The sequence below is a fragment of the Salmo trutta genome, chromosome 21, assembly GCF_901001165.1.
Source record: "Salmo trutta chromosome 21, fSalTru1.1, whole genome shotgun sequence".
Taxonomy (NCBI): Eukaryota; Metazoa; Chordata; class Actinopteri; order Salmoniformes; family Salmonidae; genus Salmo; species Salmo trutta.
Genome location: NC_042977.1, coordinates 15,184,425 through 15,208,085, shown reverse-complemented (window position 1 = coordinate 15,208,085; position 23,661 = coordinate 15,184,425). Strand labels below are relative to the sequence as shown.

The 23,661-nt window shown below is 44.7% G+C and overlaps 2 protein-coding genes across 4 annotated transcripts; one reads left to right on the top strand and one right to left on the bottom strand.

Moving 5' to 3' along the window:
- Positions 1–504: 504 nt before the first annotated feature.
- ackr4a (atypical chemokine receptor 4a) lies at positions 505–5,844 on the top strand. Its single transcript, XM_029704454.1, has 2 exons — positions 505–608; positions 3,758–5,844. Exons 1-2 carry the CDS (start codon positions 520–522, stop codon positions 4,878–4,880), a joined length of 1,212 nt encoding a protein of 403 aa, XP_029560314.1. The 5' UTR covers positions 505–519; the 3' UTR covers positions 4,881–5,844.
- Positions 5,845–9,315: 3,471 nt separating this feature from the next.
- On the bottom strand, positions 9,316–14,675 carry e2f5 (E2F transcription factor 5). Of its 3 annotated transcripts, none has more exons than XM_029704457.1 (8): positions 14,494–14,675; positions 13,140–13,249; positions 12,802–12,963; positions 12,184–12,292; positions 11,619–11,928; positions 11,164–11,343; positions 10,881–10,919; positions 9,316–10,752 (listed from the first exon to the last, which is right to left on the bottom strand). In XM_029704457.1, the coding sequence occupies exons 1-8, from the start codon at positions 14,539–14,541 to the stop codon at positions 10,643–10,645; spliced, it is 1,068 nt and encodes a 355-aa protein (XP_029560317.1). In that variant the 5' UTR covers positions 14,542–14,675; the 3' UTR covers positions 9,316–10,642. The 3 variants fall into 3 exon arrangements, with proteins under 3 accessions (XP_029560317.1, XP_029560316.1, XP_029560315.1); XM_029704456.1 differs by having other exon boundaries at positions 9,316–10,719; positions 14,299–14,674; XM_029704455.1 differs by having other exon boundaries at positions 14,299–14,673.
- Positions 14,676–23,661: the final 8,986 nt, after the last annotated feature.

The following is a 23,661-nucleotide window of genomic DNA, read 5'->3' as shown; positions in this document are numbered from 1 at the left end:
GACAGCTGTTACACACACACATTCACACTGTGGTTTGTTGTTGGTTATTTCTCTCTTGTTTTTCACTGCACTAACATCTGATTTGTGTTTTCGCTGTCATCGCTTCATTTATGAAATAACTTTTTGAAAGAGCTCACGCTGTAATATCTAATGAAATGAATCAGGTCTTTAATTTTGCAGTGTGGTTCACCATCACTCAAATTCATCTTCTCCAGAGCTGTTCAATTATCCGACCACAAATACATGACAGCAGACGTTGAGAGAGTTTGTGGCAGCAAAAAGTAAAGCTAGGACTTTGCTTACCGGTACTTTTGTTTTGGTAACACTAATTACAAGCCTGTAAGCCCCATATGGTTTCTAAACCCAGTTATATTAGTAAGAATGCTGTACTCTGTTATGATTGAGCAAATTAGGTGTGTTTCTCTTGCTCTCTCTCCCTCCCCTCTCATTCTCATTCTGTCATTCTCTCTCTCTCTCTCCCTCCCTCCCTCAATCTAAAAAAATAACACCCTCCTTGTGATGTGCTATGAGTCAGAGTTCCCAAAACACAGAGGAGGATACGGACCAGTAGCTACAGCTCACTGCAGTAGAGGAGACAAGCAGAGGCGGTAAGGCTTACTTATTTGTGGATAAAGTATTCCTGGTAGTGACATTGTGAAGCTGGTTAGTGGTTGATGTGTTCCTTAGCGAGCAAAAGCATTTGACTATAGATTGGCTGAAGATATGATTGGATGTGGAGAGACAGGTATACAGTATAAAGAAACAAAGACACCCTATGTATGTCATATACTTTCCCCAAATGTGTAGAGTAAATCCAGGTGAATGTTTCAGCTTGATTTATTTATTTTATTTCCGAAATGCTATATCCACCAATTTGTATGTGTTCATCAGAAATTACTTATAGGTACCTTCATGTGTGTAAAATATGACCGTTCTCAGATTTTTTTATTCATTGATTTTGTACAAAACGCTATGTACCCATTGTTTCAGCTGGAATGGAATGTTTGTATCCTGTATATTTGTACTGAAAATGTATATATAGCGTTTTGGTGAGAAACTCTATGTTTAGTGTCTGTTATTATTGGTCCATCACTGGTGAGATGTCTGGGATGGGCATAACACACACACATACCCTACTGGATGATACACCTGTTACCTATAACATTATATTTCATTTGTGGTTCTTTTAACTCCTCTATGGTACTTATGCTGCTAATACACTTAGATAGCCATGAGACACAGGAGTTTAACCCCACCTTTCTTCCTGTATGAGTAAGAAGTTAGATTCCATTCACACATTTTATAGCCCCCAATGATTTTGCAACCTCATGAGGTAAAAGACGCAATGGAAAGAGCTGGGATGGATTGAGCAAATGTCATTTTGATAGCGTCTCCACCTGGACCCGTGGTGTGTGTGTGTGTGTGTGTGTGTGTGTGTGTGTGTGTGTGTGTGTGTGTGTGTGTGTGTGTGTGAGTGAGTGAGTGAGTGTTCCTCTGACTGTGCACTGGACTGGGTCAGAGTGAGATCCCATAGAGATCACACAGGGTTCAAAGCAAGCAGAGGAAAAAGCAAGGTGATAGTGAAGTGACTGTGGCCCAAACTTTGCCTCTGGTCTCCATATAATCACTCTGCCTGTTGTAATTCTTGCTTTTTATGCCTTGCATTTTATTTTACTATATCTGTTTTACTGTAAAATCCATTGAGATGTTAAAATGTTAATGCACTTTCAATGAAAGGTGCATTTAAAAGAAATAAGTGCACTATTGAGACCAGCTAACTAGGTGAAGCATCCCAGTTATCAGAAAGGATCTCACATGAAAAGACTAGTAGATTCATGCTCTACTCTGCATCTCAAAACCACATTTTGTTTCGACACCCACCCTTGGGTGTGACAAACCGTTGTCCCCACACATAATGACTCAGGGAAATAGAGGTGTTAACATTCCTTTCTTTTTCCTTTCCCTTTCAATGTATACTGAACAAAAATATAAACACAACAAGCATTGTTCCTATGTGTCATGATCTGAAATAAAAGATCCCAGAAATGTTCTATATGTTCAAAGATCTTATTTCTCTAAAATGTTGTGCAAACATTTTTTTACATCCCTGTTAGTGAGCATTTCTCCTTTGCCAAATTAATCCATCCACCTGAAAGGTGTAGCATATCAAGAAGTTGATTAAACAGCATGGTCATTACACAGGTGCACCTTGTGCTGGGGACAATAAAAGGCCACTCTAAAATCTGCAGTTTTGTCACAAAACACAATGCCACAGATGTCGCAAGTTTTGAGGGAGTGTGCACTTGGCATGCTGACTGCAGGAATGTGCACCAGAGATGTTGCCAGATAACTAAATGTTCATTTCTCTACGGCCTCGAATGTCGTTTTAGAACATTTGGCTGTACATCCAACCGGCCTCAGGACCTCCATATTCGGCTTCTTCACCTGCAGAATCATCTGAGACCAGTCACCCGGAGAGCTGATGAAACTATGGGTTTGCACAACCAAATAATTTCTGCACAAACTGTCAGAAGCTCATCTGCATGCTCGTCATCCTCACCAGGGTCTTGACCTTACTGCAGTTTGGTGTCATAACCAATTTCAGTGGGCAAATACTCACCTTTGATGGCCACTGGCACACTGGAGAAGTGTGCTCTTCACTGATGAATCTTGGTTTCAACTGTAAATTGGGCTCCCGAGTGGTGCAGCGGTCTAAGGCACTGCATCTCAGTGCTAGAGGCATCACTACAGACCCTGGTTTGATTCCAGGCTGTATCACAACAGGCCGTGATTTGGAATCCCATAGGGCGGCGCAAATTGGCCCAGCATCGTCCGGGTTAGGGTTTGGCTGGGGTAGGCCGTCATTGTAAATAAGAATTTGTTCTTAACTGACTTGCCTAGTTAAAAAAATTAAATTCCGGGAAGATGGTGCTGTGTGGTCGAGAGGTATGCTGATGTCAACGTTGTGAACAGAGTGCTCCATGGTGGAGGTGGGGTTATGGTATGGGCAGGTATAAACTACGGACAACAAACAGAATTGCATTTTATCGATGGAAATTTGAATGCACAGAGATACCGTGGACGAGATCCTGAGGCCCCTTGTCGTGCCATTCGTCCGCCGCCATCACCTCATATATCAGCAAGATAATGCACGGCCCCATGTTGAAAGGATCTGTACACAGTTGCTGGAAGCTGGAAATGTCCCACTTCCTCCATGGCCTTTATTCTCACCAGACATGTCACCTATTTAGCATGTTTGGGATGCTCTGGATCGACGTGTACGACAGCGCGTTCCAGTTCCCGCCAATATCCAGCAACTTCGCACAGCCATTGAAGAGGAGTGGGACAACATTCCACAGGCCAAAATCAGGCTGATCAACTCTATGAAAATGAGATGTGTTGCGCTGCATGAGGCAAATGGTGGTCACACCAGATACTGACTGGTTTTCTGATCCACCTCCCTACTTCTTTTAAAAGGTATCTGTGACCAACAGATGCATATCTGTACTCCCAGTAATGTGAAATCCATAGATTAGGGCATAATGCATTTATTTCAATGACTGATTTCCTTAAATGAACTGTATCTCAGTAAAATCTTTGAAATTGTTGCATGTTGCGTTTATATTTTTGTTCAATGTAGTTTGATTTGATTTGAATTTGCTGCACAGACTGGGTTGAACATGGTGAATTCCATTAAAGACCCTTTGTACTACTGACTTCCAGTGCTCCATCGTAATCTTCCTGCTTTGTCCTACAGATACAGATATTCCTCCAGTATGGATCTGACCGAAGAGGATGACTATGATTACCACAACCTCACCCTGAACTACAGCTACGAGGACTACCACACCGTGTGTGAGAAGGCTGACGTGCGCTCCTTCGCTGGCCTCTTCCTCCCTGTGGTGTACGCAGCCTGTGTGGTGATAGGGCTAGCCGGTAACTCCTTGGTGCTAGCTGTGTACGCCTACCACACACGTCTGAGAAGAACCATGACGGAAGCCTTCCTAGCCCACTTGGCCGTAGCCGACCTCCTCCTCCTCCTCACCCTGCCCTTCTGGGCTGCAGACGCGGCGCTGGGCTGGGAGCTGGGCGTGCCTCTCTGTAAGCTGGTCTCGGCCTGCTACGCCATCAACTTCACCTGCTGCATGCTGCTGCTAGCCTGTGTTAGCATGGACCGCTACCTAGCATCTGTTAGAGCGGAGGGCAGGAACCAGGGAAGGCTGGGCAGGGTCTTCACCCGGGCGCACTGTGGGAAGGTCTGCCTAGGGGTGTGGGCTGTAGCTTTCCTCCTGGGTCTTCCCGATCTTCTGTTCTCCAGAGTAAGGGAGACCCCCGGGAGGAGGGTCTGCATGACCGTCTACCCGCCCAGTCTGGCCCGGGAGGTCAAGGCCTGCCTGGAGGTGGTTGAGGTCTTACTGGGGTTCCTGGTTCCTCTCCTGGTTATGATGTGGTGCTACGCCGGCGTGGGGCGTGTGCTGAGGCGGCTGCCCGAGGAGAGCAGAGGCAGGAGGCGGAGAGCTATCCGGGTGTTGCTGGTCGTGGTGGGGTTGTTCGTGGTCACCCAGTTGCCCTATAACGCGGTGAAGATGTGTCGGGCGATGGACTCGGTCTACACACTGGTGACCCACTGTGGTGTGAGTAAGGCCCTGGACCGGGCGGCGCAGGTCACTGAGAGCCTGGCTCTGACCCACTGCTGTCTCAACCCACTACTCTATGTCTTCCTAGGGTCTTCCTTCAGACAATATGTGCTGAAAGCAGCCAAGGCATTTGGAGAAAGGACGAAGAGGAGAAGGGGGGAGCAGAGAGAGGACGAAGGAATGGAGATGTCCTTCAATTCTCACAACACTGCCTCTCAGGAAACCAGCACCTTCTCCATATGAGAGAGAAGAGGGAGAGAGAGAGAGAGAGAGAGGGAGAGAAAGAGAGAAGAGAGAGAGATGATCTCTTTGGCTAACACCTTTGTATCACATGAGATTCTAGCACTTCTATAGCATGAGGACCTCCTCAACCCACCAAATACACGCCTCCCCTCAAGAAAGCCAGTCTGGAAAGATCCACCCAATGATGACTTCAACAGAAATCTGACCTGGACACAATGGGAGTTACTGGACCTGACAAATAATCACCTCATCGCCACCCCCACGCAACAGCCCCCTGGTTTCAACCTCCCCAGGAAGGAGGGATTCACCCTCAATAGGTTCAGGACTGGCCAAGGCCCATGCCTCGCCAACCTCCACCAATGGGGCATGAAAGAAAGCCCACTATATGCCTGTGGGGTGGCGCAAACCCTGCACCACGTTCTTGAAGTCTGTCCAATCTACAAACTCAGCGGAGGCCTACTTACTCTTAACACAGTGGGACTGGAAGCAATAACTTGGCTAAAAGATCTGATTCATAGTCTTGCTTCAGTGTATTAAGAAGCTATCAGTGCTGTATAACCAGATGCTTTAGTATCATTAATACTATATATCTGATGCTATGGAATTATTGAGCCCAACCAGGGGAAGGGTAAGGGCTAGCCTGGTCCCAGATCTGTTTGTAAATGTGCTGTCGTGGCAGCTCCTATGGTCATTGTCAAGAGGAAGTGACAAAACAGCACAAACAGATGGGATTAGGCTAAGGAGAAGCATTCCAGTTATCAGAAAGGATCTAGCATTAAAAAAAACTAGTAGATTCATGCTCTACCCTGCATCTTGAAACCACATTTTTGTTTCGACACCAGCCCTTGTCCTCAGACATGTGGTTGACAATGACCTTAGGGGTAGCGAAGTGTTTACATTCCTGTCTTTTTCTATCAAAACAACGACAAGTTCCAGACGTTAATTAAAGTGACGTTATAGGGGATGATGACTTTGTGTTGCACAGAACGCACCCACACCCTCTCGATTGGCCAAGCATGTCGGGGAGTTCACACTTGTCAGTGGGGCCAGGGTACATTGTAATCGTATGAGATAAGAAAATGGCTATTTGAAGATGTATGTTTATTTTTTGGGGGAGAAACATATCAAATGTAAGCAAGCTACTCGTGCCAATAGCAGTCCTCTGGGATGGGTGGTGCCACTAATTTCAATCTCATTAACTCATTCCTCAAAATGTCAGCCACGGTTTACCAAAACAGATCAATCTTCTGCACTCTCTAAAATAACATTTGCGTATGTGGGGTGGGTCAGCCTGACCTCAGAGCCATACAAAACATATTATATGTATTTTTGACCACCTCCAGGACGTGATACCTACAAATGGTCTAGTTACTTTGGACAGAAACAAAACTAGGGAGGTTGGTCAGGTGTAATCTGCAACCGTCTAGCAATCCAAAAGGTTGCATGTTTTTGAGTCGTGTCAGTGACAACTGTAACATCTTAGCTAACCCTTCCCCTACCGTTATTCTAAACGTAACCCATTTCACCTAACCTGCTACAGAAATATAACATTTACGTAAGTATTCACACCCCTGAGTCAATACCTTGTAGAAGTGATTTCAGCTGTGAGTTTTTCTGGGTCTCTAAAAGTCTCTAAGAGCTTTGCACACCTGGATTGTGCAACATTTGCTCATTATTCTTTTCAAAATTCTTCAAGGTCTGTCAAATTTGTTGTTGATCATTGACAGACAACTATTTTCAGGTCTGCCATATATTTTCAAAGTAGATTTAAATCAAAACTGTAACTCAGCCACTCAGGAACATTCACGGTCTTCTTGGTAAGCAACTCCAGTGTAGATTTGGCCTTGTGATTTAGGTTATTGTCCTGCTGAAAGTTGAATTAATCTCCTAGTGTCTGGTGGAAAGCAGACTGAACGAGGTTTTCCTCTAGGATTTTGCCTGTGCTTAGCTCCATTGTGTTTATTTTTTATCCTGATACCCCCCAGTCCTTAATGTTCACAAGCATACCCATAACATGAGGCAGCCACCACTATGCTTGAAAATATGGAGAGTGGTACTTAGTAATGTGTTATTCAGATCCCTTGACTTTTTCCAGATTTTGTCAGGTTACAGCCTTGTTCTAAAATATATTAAATTGTTTTTTTCCCCTCATCAATCTACACACAATATCCCCATAATGACAGAGCAAAAACATTTACGTAAGTATTCAGACCCTTTCACTCAGTACTTTGTTGAAACAGCTTCGTCACTATGGGGTATTGTGTGTAGATTGATGAGGAAAAACAGTAATCCATTTTAGAATAAGGCTGTAAAGTAACAAAATGTCAAGGGGTCTGAATACTTTCCGAAGGCACTGTATATGGAACTAGTTTAGTGCCAAAAATGGGGTTAAATATGGGTAAAAAAAAATTGTTCTCAGCTAACATATGGAATTGTTTTAAGAACGTCATACCATGGATGATTTAGATATTTGATTTAGCATTTTAGGACCCCTTTAGGTATCCCCCCAAAAAGATTTTCAATTTGGCCTTTACTACTATGGCCCATAGAAACGCATTGAATAACACATTCATAAATGGCAAAAAAAAGACAAGTAAAAAAATGTATCATAAGGAATAAGGTTTTGATGTGTCTGTCCGAAAGATCAGGAAATATATATATATTATTTTGGGGGGCACAAAACTACCTCCATACTTCCATTCATTTGTATGGGTTACCTTTAGACGAGTCCGGTGGGGGAAGTAGAGCAAAACGTGTTTGTGAGGGTCTGTCTCCCCTTTCTATTGAGTGGTCATATTAGTTTTTAGGCCAAACTGTTCAGACACTGAAGACGTATTTGTGAGAAGACCAATTTCCGGGATGTCTCTTGGTCTGACAAATAGCACTGTTAGCTCTCTCACTTTCTACTGCAGATGCAGAACTGCGACATAGGCGGATGAAATGAACTGAGACGCAGCCCACGCAAAAAAACATATCGCTAGCTTCAACTGACAGATTTTGATGGGGATTGTATTATGTTACTTAGTTTGACACACCGGTGCCAGAACAGAAGTACTCTATTGGGGTGTTATTTTCTAAAGTACTATTCTAGGGATCAGAGGAATCTCTAAATATGTCAGCCCTGGGAACAATGTCAATCCCTCAGTCTCAAAACTAAAGACACTAAATACCAGCATCATCCAACGACCCAGAGACATTGTTCGTAATATTCCGTTTGCAACATGTTTCATTTGCCTTAAGAGTGTAGTAGGAAAAATCTAAATATTATTTCACCTGCTAAAGACCAGTTAGCCTTTCAAAAAACCTGAGACATCTGCTGTTTATTACACACATTTTTACATCGACGCTGTTAGCCAAAACCATCTGTTGTGGACAAAATGTTGAGTAACATCCCCACTCTTCCCACCCTAAAGAATTCAAGAAATCTGTTCGGTACATTTATTATTCAACTCTTTGTCTGCTACCACCTCAGAAATTCACCCCCTTACGAGTGAGCAGCAAGATTGAGACCGGTTTTTAAAAACTTGTTAGTTGTTAATGGTCCCGAGCAGTTATTCTGATTCACATGTAAAATATCACCTATACTTGGCATAGAAACGCTCCAAATTTCAGAAAAAGTACTCTTTCTACCAGAAATGTTGAGTTGAAAAGACAGGCTGAGTGGGCAGGGATCTTACTGAAATTCCTATGTCAAGAAACGTGGATGCAGTGAGCAGTGTTGCAGTAAAATCATCTCAAGCTAATTTGGTGATACACAAAGCAACTCAAACAATGAAATTGCATCAATAACGTCAAATCTTTTACATCTGCCATTCGGCATGTCTCTTGTGATGTTCACAGCAGCACTGACAGATGTGTTGACATGACAACTGTGTCAGAGTTCTGAAAGACTCCACCACCTCTTTTATTCCATGCAGGCTGAAGACCTAGCTAGCCAGTAACTAAACGTTTAATTGTATTTGCTGACACCCTAATCAAATGTTCATACTTCGATCTGGTTTCATCCAAATATCCAATTCCGTGAAAAACATGCTTTTGACTGTTCATGATCCTTAACCCGCTCTAAGATCACTTTGAATAAAAATTTTAAAAAACTATCAAAGTCTTGATGTTTTGGTTGCAATCTGTTGCCATCTGAGCTTGTTGTTGAAATGTCTTGTTTTTACATTTGACACTTTTTTTCTGTACAATGTCAATAAATAAACACCATTCTTACTCAGAAAGCGTATAGTAAGCAAGGACAGCTGAATGTCATACTAGTCTACGGACCAGATACCGTAACTTATTTACTCAAAATGTATACTTAAGATGGTGTTTATTATTACCATCAGTAAAATGTTTATGCTAGGGTAACATTCCTATTATTGACAGGTAATCAAATATCCAACCTACTGCATAGGAACTCATTTCAACAGTACATGACCATGAGCCCACAGCAATTGAATGTGTTTAATATAAAACTTTGGTCCAACAAAATGTGCAAATATACAAAATATAACAAAAACACAAAACAATATTCCTTTGATTAGGACAAGAAACTAGAAATATACAAAAGCACTTCACACAAGGCACCATTCTGGTCTATAAAAATTCAGACCAATTGTCATACGGCAGGTCAAATTATCATAAGGCAGTTGAACAGCTTCAAGTCCTGCAAAAAATAACTACAACCAAGAATCATTTTCTTTCATTGAAGTTTAAAAAAACCTCTATACATCTATTCAAATATAACTAGTTAAGGGAAATAACATACTTAAGCCTAAAATATTAGCAGTCACATTAATTTACAAAGCAAAACAGTAACATCCATACAGTTAGGCCTTCAGTTAAATAAGACTGAGTAGGATCGAGTTCAGAAAGACGCTTCACATTGCATGGTGGAGATGAGGAAGACATCGAGTCAGTGAGAATCAATACTACCTGACGTAATTACATACATCCGGGTCTACATACAATCACACTGGATCAACAAGCATCTCCACGACCGGAAACGTCAATAACTGTGTCCATGTCAGCAATGAACACAATCACATGACTATGAGGTGTTAAATATCAAAAGGATCTACAGAAAAAGAAAAACCCTGGCGTCAACGCAATGGGATTCAGTTGTGGAAAATACTTTGGTCGTCTAAACAAAGACGATGCAGAGATGCATCTAAATAAGTGCATTGGATAGCCAACAACAACCCCACATCATGGCTGCATCCACTCAGGCACTTTGCTAACTGTAATCTAACTCTAGAATGTAGCAGGGTTTTCTGTCACCTGACTCAAGTATGGCTGTATTATTGTCTGGACTCTCGATGTATTCCCCTCACACATGAATGAGAAACTTCCCTCAGGACTCCCATTTGAGCACGGCGACTCCTGGTATAAACAAAGGGCGACCAATTACTGTCATACAGCGGATCAAATCCTCATCATCCTCTGGCAGATAGGTTCAGCTGCTACATTCTTCTTAATTCACATTTGGACAGATAGTAATGGCTGGTAGAGCCATAGCCAGAGATAACTGACGGCTGGGAATAAGAGGTCATTATAGGTCGCTGATATCTAGGGGCTCAGAAAATGTCAGTGTTTAGGGTTGATGCCAAAGGGATATTATTAGGAGTACAACCATTGGCTTCAGAATAGGCAGTGCACTAATAACTCAATGTAGGCTTAAATTAGGAAATTTAAACATGACAGAAGAACCTCTGCTACGCTAGGGAAAAGTAAAGAAACACCCCGCTGTTTGTACGAACATGACGCCCTCTCGTCCCTCAGTAATTGAGGATCTGGACGTCAAACAGATCACAGACTCCCTCATTGTCATCCAGGTTGAAGTTGTAGTCCACCCCTGCATTGGGAGACAGTCGCAGCAGAGGGAACACTAACACAAAATAGAGAGAGGAGAAAACTCAAATCTCACACTGTTAAACTTGTATATCTTGATGGTCTTTGGAGAGAATATTGAGAGCAGCCAGATAGGATCTTTAGACACTCAGCCCTAATGCTTACCATCAGAAGACATCAGCTCATCTATTAGGTCAGCAACACCTAAAGAACACAGAAAACATTTATCTGTAAGTACACCACAGGGAGTAAAGCCATGTTAATATAAGCCCCCATCCAAACCAGTTGGCCACCCTCCCAGTTCCAGACCTCCCTCAGCTGCTCTCCTGAGGGAGAGACCTCCCCTCCCCTCCCTCACATTTCTCTCTCCTCCTTCAGCTAGTGTCCTGTGTTGGTTAGTTTCAGCAGGCTGCGCACTTCCCCCTTTCACCCCCCCTCACTCACTCACCCTCTCTCTCTTCCTTCATGTGGTCTCCTGTGTTGGTTAATTTCAGAAGGCTGCCCACGTCCAGCATGGACTGGAGCTCCTGGCCCAAGTGTCCTACCAGAACCCCTTGCTGCTGGACACCTGTTGGCGTGCCAACCAACTGCTGCATCGCTAGACCAGTAGTCGCCAGGGGGTGGCATTCTACAGGAGGGGAAGAGGGACAAAACAGTAGCATGGCATTAGTCTGGAGCATGATGGGATTTGATGCTGCAAATACTTCCCATTGCTCTTACTCCCTCATCTATACAGTTGTTGATTTCAGATTTTTTTTTTTAAAGATTGTTATTGTCATAAGTCACTAAAATCCTTAGCCTGTAGCAATCAGAAGGGAATCTAAAATAACACCACCAGTAATTTGTAGAATATCTTCACAAATGATGTGAGCCCTGAATGAATGGCCTAGTAGTCCTCCTTACCCATGTGTATGTCTGGTGGGGTGGAGGAGGGTGTAAGATCCTCATCGTGCCTCCGCATTGGCGCCATCTTGTGTTCAGAGATGTGGTGTGTCACAGGGCTGGGGAAATGGGCTGAGTCAGAGGGCAGGGGGAACCTCTGCAGGTCCGCAGGGGTGGTTGGTGGGGTAGGCATGGAAGACAGGTCCTCTGGGGGAGGCACAGAGAACACAACAGGTCTGGAGGAACCAGACTCTTTGTTGATGAGCATCACCTGGATCGGAGCTGACGTGCTCCTTAGATTCACCTGGTACCTCTTCTGGCCTCTCTGACCCTAGGAGACCATGGGGACAGTTTGTACACCAAATAGCCTTTTCATAAAATGGTGTCGACCCAAAACAAACTTCTCTGGTTCGGATAGTTTCTTTCCACATCATCCTTTCCAGTACAGTTCAACCAACTATGGTGAATGCGTAAACAGTCCAGCCCAGTATGGCTTAGCTTGGTTCAACTTAGCTCAGTAGTGTGAAATACGTATAAAGCGCTTGACTTTGTTCCAATATCCACCCTAGCACACCACATGACATACCGTTTCAGGCACCGGTACCTCCAGTTGTGTTCCTGAGGGAGCGACCACCGCCAGGAGAGTGTCCCCACTGAACGCATCACAGATGTCCTCGTGGGTCACATACATATACGTAGGGGGTGTTAAGGAAAGAAATGGGGAGAGAGACTGAAGTGGAGCAGGAAAGACTGACGTGATAATCAGTGTAAACTGGAAAAACTAGACCAAGAGCATTAAACAACAAAGAGCTTAAAACTGATCTGACATGCTAATTACACTCATGTATGTAATCCCATCCTTACATTTAAGGGATTTCCTCCTTTGAGTTCATCGTTAAAAGTAGGGGGGCCTTTCAGGGACATAATCACTGTCAGCATAGATGAGGTAGAACACAGGTATAAGAGAAACAGACAAAACCCATCTCATATTTCACCCTGTCTAATCCAAAATTCAGCCCAGACTTTTAAGACCGAATCCTTCTTCTCAAATTCTCACAAATGTCCCACCAATAAATGCATGATTCATGCTAAAACTTCGAGCAACACGAGTTTCTCGAGTGACTTACGGTCAGTAACACACGCAACCTAATGGGGCAGTGCCCCATCACCCCCACAGCGCAAGGGAGTTCATGTTGAAGGATATCTGCTGGCGATGGGGTCGTCGTTCATGTGTTTGATGCTCTGCTCCAGCCAGGCCTTCTGGCTGTCAAGCTCCTTCTCCTGCTCCTCCAGTTCACACAGCTGAGCTGTCAGCACCTCCACCTGCTCCAGCACCTCCGCTGTCTGGCAGCCCAGGTTCTCCCCTCTGGGACAGGATGAGAGAAGGGGTTTGAATGGGAGAATGTGTGTGTAGGGCATTTTGGATGTGCAGTGATTTTTTGCATTCCTTTCCCTTACGTGTTGCATGGAAATTAACACCATCCAGAGTGACTGACTTCACTCACCCTGACCCTGCAGACAACAGGCAGCCGCCCAACTCACCTCCACTGAATTATGTTCTTGGTTTTCTTCTCGATGAGGCCCACTCCCTCCAGCACGTTGGTGATGTCATAGATCCTCCTCTTCTGTCTCACGGCCAAGCTGTCTGCAGCCTGTCAATGGACACAACAGATGTGTTTAAAAACTAGATAATACTGACAGACATCTGAAGAGACCATTACTGAGAAAACTAATCTTGAGGAAAACTGTACAGTCACAATACATTGGGGATGAAAACCCATGCAAACACGTGGAAATGATGAAGCTGCTTTCTATTGTGTAGAATTAAACTACTGAGTACTGTGTATATACGCCTACCCCCCAGGCTCAGAATTGGCACAAACCAACCAAAACTTGGCACATGAAGACTAAGTAGACTTCATACAATGGAAGGAGAGGGAGGGAACCTGCCTGCCTGCCTGCAGAGTAAACAGCCTGCTGTGGCGGGCAAGTAGAGAGGGAAACGTCCAAACTCCTTATCAGTGAAGGAGTTGAAAACAGCCAGTTCAAACAGCCAGGCTGTCCAGGTGGGTAGTAAGTTAGGTGGTCCTAGTCTACTCTGCATTAATCAATCAATCAAGCATTACAATCACTGTAAAAGGAAGGAAACCTTGTCAGGAACCAGACACTGATGGGGGTGGGGTTAGTGGGGGTGGCCGGGTGTCCCAGTTGTGATCGTCTTGGTCGCATTAACAGTTTAAGTAACTTGTTGCATAACATACATGTCCAGAAAACATTATTTCATAGCTATGGACCAATGACAACAGGTAGCTAGCTATGGAGCCAACAAGCTAGCTGCCTTGCTCGGTATCTGCCTTTTAGTGGGGAGATATAAAGTAAGTCTTTTGACAGAACTGAAAACTGGCAGAATGAAAGTGTGCCAGCACCTAACTAGCTAGCTAGCAAGCAAGCAAGCTTTTCTGGCTAGTTCATTTCCAAACTTGGTTGAAAACAAAAATGTAAAAACTTTCTTCACTGTGAAATGACCTTGAGACGTTATAACACATTGACAATCTGAGATTTGGTCAGAAGAATGACTGGTGAATCAAGACCTTGCTTTGTTCAATTTCACACCAATTTCTCTGGCTGGATGATGGGGAAAACACCGACATAACATTGCATAAATAGTGACAAATATGAGAAGCAAGCTTCGACAACTGACCACTTTCAGGTCAAGTACGCCGTCCTTCGCCTCTTGGAGTAAAGTCACGAACTTGATTGTGAGGAGCCCCAAACTTTTCTCATGTCGACTCGATGCGGCTCCGCCGTTCGGCACGCTCGAGCGCATAGACTCAGCCATTGTCTCGAGCTCCTGGGTGAGAAATGTTTCTATAGCTAGCTAGGTTGTTGAACTCACTTCTTGGGTGGTGAGGTGATGGCTGAGAGAAACGGGAATTTTCTCCATTCAGTTTATTTACCTCAGTCAGGACGACGGCAAACACTGTTTGAGGTTTTTAAAACGAACGGAAGTGACGTTAGATTACATTTGCCATGGCAACTTCCCTTACCCCATGCAGAGATATTAGCAAAAACAGTCAGTACGAAGATAGGCAGAAACTGCTTCGATAATAGAAATCCCCTATTACACTTGTCGACGATGTCATAGCGACGTTGGCTAGCTAAGCTCGTGCGCAGAAACACCTCTCTCTCTCAAAAGTTTTAGAACACCTACTCATTCAAGGGTTTTTCTTTACTATTTTCTACATTGTAGAATAGTGAAGACATAAACTATGAAATAAAACATATGGAATCATCTAGTAACCAAAAGTGTTAAATAGCCACACTTGATGACACCTTCATGACAGCTTTGACAGCTTTGCACACTCATTCTCTCAACCAGCTTCACCTGGAATGCTTTTCCAACAGTCTTGAAGGAGTTCTCACATATGCTGAGCACTTGTTGGCTGCTTTTCCTTTACTCTGCGGTCCGACTTATCCCAAACCATCTCAATTTGGCTGAGGTCGGGGGATTGTGGAGGCCAGGTCATCTGATGAAATTCCATTACTCTCCTTGGTCAAATAGCCCTTACACAGCCTGGAGGTGTGTTGGGTCATTGTCCTGTTGAAAAACAAATGATAGTCCCACTGGGATGGTGTATCGCTGCAGAATGCTGTGGTAGCCATGCTAGTTAAGTGTGCCTTGAATAAAATAAAATAAAATTACAGACAGTGTCACCAGCAAAGCACCCCCACACCTCCTCCTCCATGCTTCACGGTGGGAACCACACAGGCAGAGATCATCTGTTCACCTACTCTGCGTCTCACAAAGACACAACAGTTGGAACCAAAAATCTCAAATTTGGACTCAGCAGACCAAAGGACAGATTTCCACTGGTCTAATGTCGATTGCTTGTGTTTCTTGGCCCAAGCAAGTCTCTTCTTCTTATTGGTCCTTTAGTAGTGGTTTTGTTTGCAGCAATTTGACCATGAAGACCTGATTCACGCAGTCTCCTCTGAACAGTTGATGTTGAGATGTGTCTGTTACTTGAACTCTGTGAAGCATTTATTGGGCTGCAATCTGAGGTGCAGTTAACTCTAATGAACTTATCCTCTGCAGCAGAGGTAACTCTTTGTCTTCCTTTCCTGTGGTGGTGAAATTTTCCGGATTGACAGAACTTCATGTCTTAAAATAATGATGGACTGTCGTTTCTCTTCGCTTATTTGAGCTGTTCTTGCCATAATATGGACTTGGTATTTTACCAAATAGGGCTATCTTCTGTATACCACCCCTACCTTGTCACAACACAACTGATTGCCTCAAACGCAATAAGAAGGAAATAAATTCCACAAATGTACTTTTAACAAAGCACACCTGTTAATTGAAATGCATTCCAGGTGACTACCTCATGAAGCTGGTTGAAAGAAATCCAAGAGTGTGCAAAGCTGTCATCAAGGCAAAGTGTGGCTACTTTGAAGAATCTTAAATATAAAATATATTTTGATTTGTTTAACACTTTTTTGGTTACTACATGATTCCATATATGTTATTTCATAGTTTTGATGTCTTCACTATTATTCTACAATATAGAAAATAGTAAATAAATAAAAACCCTTGAATGAGTAGGGGTGTCAACTTTTTACTGGTACTGTACATGTCAGTACATACACACGACAAGTAGGTCACATGGGGGAGAGGCTTTGTGCCGTGAGGTGTTGATTTATTTGTTTTTTGAAACCAGGATTGCTATTCACTTGCACTTTTAAAGATGGAAAGGAGTTCCATGCACTCAGAGTATTATAGGAGCTATGTTTCCTGGACCTGGGGACTTTGAAAAGACCCCTGGTGGTATGTCTGGTGGGGTGTGTGTGTCAATGCTGTGTGTAAGTTGACTATGCAAACAATTTGGAATTTCCAACACATAAATGTTTCTTATAAAAACAATTAGTGATGCAGTCACATGGAAAATAGCAAAAAGAAAAGAAAAACCCTGGAATGAGTAATCAAACTTTTGACTGGTACTATACTGGCGCCGGAAGAAATGGCAGAAGTTTTACGGGCCACAACCATTTGTGCTATTATGTGTTTTTTTCGCGTTATTTGTAACTTATTTTGTACATAATGTTTCTGCAACTGTATCTTATGGCAAAAAATAGCTTCTGGATATCAGGACAGCGATCACTCACCTCGGTTAAGACAAAGATTTTTTCTTCAACAAGCAGGACACACAGGACATTCTCCGAACAGCCGACAAGGCCAACATCCCAGTTATTGGCAAGAGGAAGAGACGCGGATACAGAGGACACAGAGCGGGGTGCCTCTTAAGGATTTGCAGTTGGCTAGTGGGAAAGCTGCCGTTACTGTCAATATTACTCGCCAACGTGCAATCATTGGACAATAAATTAGACGAGTTACGAATATCCTACCAACGCGACATCAAAAACTGTACTATCTTATGTTTCACGGAATCCTGGCTGAATGCTGCACCGGCAAGATAGAACAGCACACTCCGGTAAGACGAAGGGGGGGGGGGGGGGGGGGGGGGGGCGGTCTGTGCATATTTGTAAACAACAGCTGGTGCACGAAATCTAAGGAAGTCTCTAGATTTTGCTCGCCTGAAGTAGAGTATCTTGTGATAAAATTCAGACCACACTATTTGTCTAGAGTTTTCAGCTATACTTTCGTGGCTGTTTATTTACCACCACAGACGGATGCTGGCACTAAGACTGCACTCAGTCAGCTGTATAAGGAAATAAGCAAACAGGAAACCACTCACCCAGAGGCGGCGCTCCTAGTGCCCAGAGACTTTAATGCAGGGAAACTTAAATCAGTTCTACCTAATTTCTATCAACATGTTAAATGTGCAACCAGAGGAAAAAAAATTCGAGATCACCTGTACTCCACACACAGAGAAGCGTGTGGACCACAATTCTATCCTCCTGATTCCTGCTTACAAGCAAAAATTAAAGCAGGAAGCACCAGTGAATCGGTCTATAAAAAAGTGGTCAGGTGAAGCAGATACTAAACTACAGGACTGTTGACTGGGGCATGTTCCGGGATGGCATTGAGGGTACACCACATCAGTCACTGGCTTTATCAATAAGTGCATCGAGGACGTTGTCCCCACAGTGACTCTACGTACATACCCCAACCAGAAGCCATGGATTACAGCCAACATTCGCACTGAGCTAAAGGGTAGAGCTGCCACTTTCAAGGTGCGGGACTCTAACCCAAAAGCTTATAAGAAATCCTGCTATGCCCGCCGACGAACCATCGAACAGGCAAAGCGTCAATAAAGGGCTAAGATTGAATCATACTACACCGGCTCCTACGCTCGTCTTATGTGGCAGGGCTTGCAAACTATTACAGACTACAAAAGGGAAGCACAGCCGCGATCTGCCCAGTGATACGAGCCTACCAGACGAACTAAATCACTTCTATGCTCGCTTTGAGGCAAACAACACCCACTTGACCCTATCCCCTCCTCTCTTCTCCAGACCATTTCCGGAGACCTTCTCCCCTACCTCACCTCACTCGTCAACTCATCCTTGACCGCTGGCTACGTCCCTTCCGTCTTCAAGAGAGCGAGAGTTGCACCCCTTCTGAAAAAACCTACACTCGATCCCTCCGATGTCAACAACTACAGACCAGTATCCCTTCTTTCTTTTCTCTCCAAAACTCTTGAACGTGCCGTCCTTGGCCAGCTCTCCTGCTATCTCTCTCAGAACGACCTTCTCGATCCTAATCAGTCAGGTTTCAAGACTGGGCATTCAACTGAGACTGCTCTTCTCTGTGTCACGGAGGCTCTCCGCACTGCTAAAGCTAACTCTCTCTCCTCTGCTCTCATCCTTCTAGACCTATCTGCTGCCTTTGATACTGTGAACCATCAGATCCTCCTCTCCACCCTCTCCGAGTTGGGCATCCCCGGCGCGGCCCACGCTTGGATTGCGTCCTACCTGACAGGTCGCTCCTACCAGGTGGCGTGGCGAGAATCTGTCTCCTCACCACGCGCTCTCACCACTGGTGTCCCCCAGGGCTCTGTTCTAGGCCCTCTCCTATTCTCGCTATACACCAAGTCACTTGGCTCTGTCATATCCTCACACGGTCTCTCCTATCATTGCTATGCAGACGACACACAATTAATCTTCTCCTTTCCCCCTTCTGACAACCAGGTGGCGAATGTCGCATGTCTGGCAGACATATCAGTGTGGATGACGGATCACCACCTCAAGCTGAACCTCGGCAAGACGGAGCTGCTCTTCCTCCCGGGGAAGGACTGCCCGTTCCATGATCTCGCCATCACGGTTGACAACTCCCTTGTGTCCTCCTCCCAGAGTGCTAAGAACCTTGGCGTGATCCTGGACAACACCCTGTCGTTCTCCACTAACATCAAGGCGGTGACCCAATCCTGTAGGTTCATGCTCTACAACATTCGCAGAGTACGACCCTGCCTCACACAGGAAGCGGCGCAGGTCCTAATCCAGGCACTTGTCATCTCCCGTCTGGATTACTGCAACTCGCTGTTGGCTGGGCTCCCTGCCTGTGCCATCAAACCCCTACAACTCATCCAGAACGCCGCAGCCCGTCTGGTGTTCAACCTTCCCAAGTTCTCTCACGTCACCCCGCTCCTCCGCTCTCTCCACTGGCTTCCAGTTGAAGCTCGCATCCGCTACAAGACCATGGTGCTTGCCTACGGAGCTGTGAGGGGAACGGCACCTCCGTACCTTCAGGCTCTGATCAGGCCCTACACCCAAACAAGGGCACTGCGTTCATCCACCTCTGGCCTGCTCGCCTCCCTACCTCTGAGGAAGCACAGTTCCCGCTCAGCCCAGTCAAAACTGTTCGCTGCTCTGGCACCCCAATGGTGGAACAAGCTCCCTCACGATGCCAGGACAGCGGAGTCAATCACCACCTTCCGGAGACACCTGAAACCCCACCTCTTTAAGGAATACCTGGGATAGGATAAAGTAATCCTTCTAACCCCCCCCTTAAAAGATTTAGATGCACTATTGTAAAGTGGTTGTTCTACTGGATATTATAGGTGAATGCACCAATTTGTAAGTCGCTCTGGATAAGAGCGTCTACTAAATGACTTAAATGTAATGTAAATGTAACACTGAGGCATGCATGAGAGCATCAGCTGTTCCGGATGACTGTGATCATGCTCTCCGTAGCCGACGTGAGTAAGACCTTTAAACAGGTCAACATTCACAAGGCTGTGGGGCCAGACGGATTACTAGGACGTGTGCTCTGGGCATGTGCTGACCAACTGGCAGGTGTCTTCACTGACATTTTCAACATGTCCCTGATTGAGTCTGTAATACAAACATGTTTCTAGTAGATACCATAGTCCCTGTGCCCAAGAACACGAAGGCAACCTGTCTAAATGAATACAGACCCATAGCACTCATGTCCGTAGCCATGAAGTGCTTTGAAAGGCTGGTAACAGCTCACATCAACACCAATATCCCAGAAACCCTAGACCCACTCCAATTTGCATACCGCCCAAACAGATCCACAGATGATGCAATCTCTATTGCACTCCACACTGCCCTTTCCCACCTGGACAAAAGGAACACCTACACAAGAATGCTATTCATGGAGGACCGAGCACGCCCCCATTCTCATCGACGGGGCTGTAGTGGAGCAGGTTGAGAGCTTCAAGTTCCTTTGTGTCCACATCACCAACAGACTAGAATGGTCCAAACACACCACCCTCCCTCTGCAACTGGATCCTGGACTTCCTGATGGGCCGCCCCCAAGTGGTGAGGGTAGGTAGCAACACATCTGCCACGCTGATCCTCAAAACTGGAGCCCCTCAGGGGTGCGTGCTCAGTTCCCTCCTGTACTCCCTGTTCACCCACGACTGCATGGCCAGGCACGACTCCAACACCCTTATGTTTGCAGACGACACAACAGTGGTAGGCCTGATCACCGACATCGACGAGACAGCCTATAGGGAGGAGCCCAGAGACCTGGCCAGGTGGGGCCAGAATAACAACCCATCCCTCAACGTAACCAAGACTAAGGAGATGATTGTGGACTACAGGAAATGGAGGACCGAGCACGCCCCCATTCTCATCGACGGGGCTGTAGTGGAGCAGGTTGAGAGCTTCAAGTTCCTTTGTGTCCACATCACCAACAAACTAGAATGGTCCAAACACACCAAGACAGTCGTGAAGGGGGCACGGGAAAGCCTATTCCCCCTCAGGAAACTAAAAAGATTTGGCATGGGTCCTCAGATACTCAAAAGGTTCTACAGCTGCAACATCGACAGCATCCTGACTGGTTGCATCACTGCCTGGTTCGGCAATTTCTCGGCCTCCGACTGCACTGAGGCTAAGCTGCCTGCCATCCAGGACCTCTACACCAGGCGGCGTCAGAGGAAGGCCCTAAAAATTGTCAAAAACCCCAGCCACCCCAGTCATAGACTGTTCTCTCTACTACCGCATGGCAAGTGGTACCGGAGTGCCAAGTTTCGGACAAAAAGGCTTCAACAGTTTTTACCCCCAAGCCATAAGACTCCCGAACAGGTAATTAAATGACTACCCGAACTATTTGCATTGTGTGGCCCCCCCCCAACCCCTCTATTACGCTGCTGCTACTCTCTGTTTATCATATATGCATAGTCACTTTAACTATACATTCATGTACATACTACCTCAATTGGCCCGACCAACCAGTGCCCCCGCACATTGGCTAACCGGGCTATCTGCCCTGTGTCCCACCACCCACCAACCCCTCTTTAACGCTACAGCTACTCTCTGTTTATCATATATGCATAGTCACTTTAACCATATCTACATGTACATACTACCTCAATCAGCCCGACTAACCGTTGCCTGTATATAGCCTCGTTACTCTTATAGCCTCGCTATTGTATATAGCCTCGCTACTGTTATTTTTCACTGTCTTTTTTCTGTTGTTTTTATTTCTTTACTTAACTATTGTTCACCTAATACTTTTTTGCACTGTTAGTTAGAGCCTGTAAGTAAGCATTTCACTGTAAGGTCTACACCTGTTGTATTCGGCGCACATGACAAATAAACTTTGATTTGATTGTATGTATTTAGTATTTTCTTATTTATACCTGTGTTTTGTTTTGTTAGAAATGTTTGATGTAGTGGTGTAAGTTGTTGATAATTTTGTACAATGAAAAAAAAAAGTATATATAAATAAATAAAATCATGCGCAGAAACACGTAATTTTCTAATGGTCGCACTGAACTGCGCATGTGCAGGGCGTCAAATCAAAGGCACTCCTTCGATATTTTTTAAATTGAACCTTTATTTAACTAGATATAAAGTTGTTGACGAAAAGTGTCAGTTTGACACTTTTACAAGGTTTTTTTTATTTCTTCAGTTTTTTAAAACCTTTTTTAACTAGCAAGTCAGTTAAAAATAAAGTCTTATTTACAATGACACCCTAGTGGGTTAACTGCCTTGATCAGGGGAAGAACGACAGATTTTTACCTTGTCAGTTCAGGGATTCGATCTAGCAACCTTTTGGTTACTAGCCCAATGCTCTAACCACTAGGCTACCTGCCACCCCGGTAGGTAGGAGTAATAACATATTCACCCACTTAAGACATTGGCTCAAATCTAGGTTGTGGCTTTAGATTTCTAGAAAATTAACAACTAATGAATAATTATTCCCCATAGCTAGCTACCTTGACTTCTCAAATCCCAAACCCGGCCTGGTCTGTTTCGCGCGTTCCAGACGTCTCGCAATGTTGCGCCTCTGGGTTTAGAAACCAGGGAAGAACGACTGCCCCCTCACATGGAGGATTTCAAGTTGATGGCCGACCGCGGTATCAAAGATATTCTACTCTATCTGTGGCGGTACTGCAAGCATTGTTTCCAGAAAACAGTATTCCCCCATTATAGTGAATTGGGAAATGGCTTTGTTCGTAGTCAATATTCATGGATATACATTTTTTTTAATCAGAACACAATCATGGTATCAATAACTGCTTCTAGTACACCAAATGTATGTCCTTGAACCGATTGCTTTAAAATCACGTGCAAAGTTCTAAGGACAATTTAGTTGCTAATGGAAGCCTGCAGTACCCCGGTCGACCTTCAACTTAACATACTCCATGAGAGGGGGCAGCAAACCAAACCAAACTTTATTTAATTTGTCACATCCAACGAATACAACAGGTGTAGACCTTACCGTGAAATGCTTACTTAACAAGCCCTTAACTCTTTATTGAACTGCATTGTTGGTTAACAAAATATTTACCAAATAAACTAAAGTAAAAAAGTAACAATAACGAGGCTATATACAGGGGGTACCTGTACTGAGTCAATTTGCAGGGGTACAGGTTAGTTGAGGTCATTTGTACATGTAAGTAGGGGTAAAGTGACTATGCATAGATAATAAACAGCGAGTAGCAGCACTGTAAAAACAAATGCAAATAGTCCGGGTGGCCATTTGATTCATTGTTCAGCAGTCTTATGGCTTGGGGGTAGAAGCCGTTAAGAAGCCTTTTGGTACTAGACTTGGCGCTCCAGTAACTCTTGCCGTGCAGTAGCAGAGAGAAGAGTCTATGACTTGGGTGACTGGACTCTGACAATTTTTTGGCCTTTCCTCTGACACCGCCTAGTATCTAGGTCCTGGATGGCAGGAAGCTTGGCCCCAGTGAGGTACTATGCCGTATGCACTACCCTCTGTAGCACCTTACGGTCAGATGCAGAGCAGCTGCCATACCAGGTGGCGATGCAACCGGTCAGGATGCTCTCGATGGTGCAGCTGAAGAACTTTTGGAGGATCTGGGGAACCATGCCAAATCTTTTCAGTCTCCTGAGGGGGAAAAGGTGTTGTCGTGCCCTCTTCACGATTATCTTGGTGTGTTTGGACCATGATAATTTGTTGGTGATGTGGACACCAAGGAACTTGCAACTCTCAACCTGCTCCACATCAGCCCTGTCGATGTTAATGGGGGACTGTTCGGCCCGCCTTTTCATGTAGTCTACGATCAACTCCTTTGTCTTGCTCACATTGAGGGAGAAGTTGTTGTCCTGACACCACACTGTCAGGTTTCTGACCTCCTCCCTATAAGCCGTCTCATCGTTGTCGGTAAAT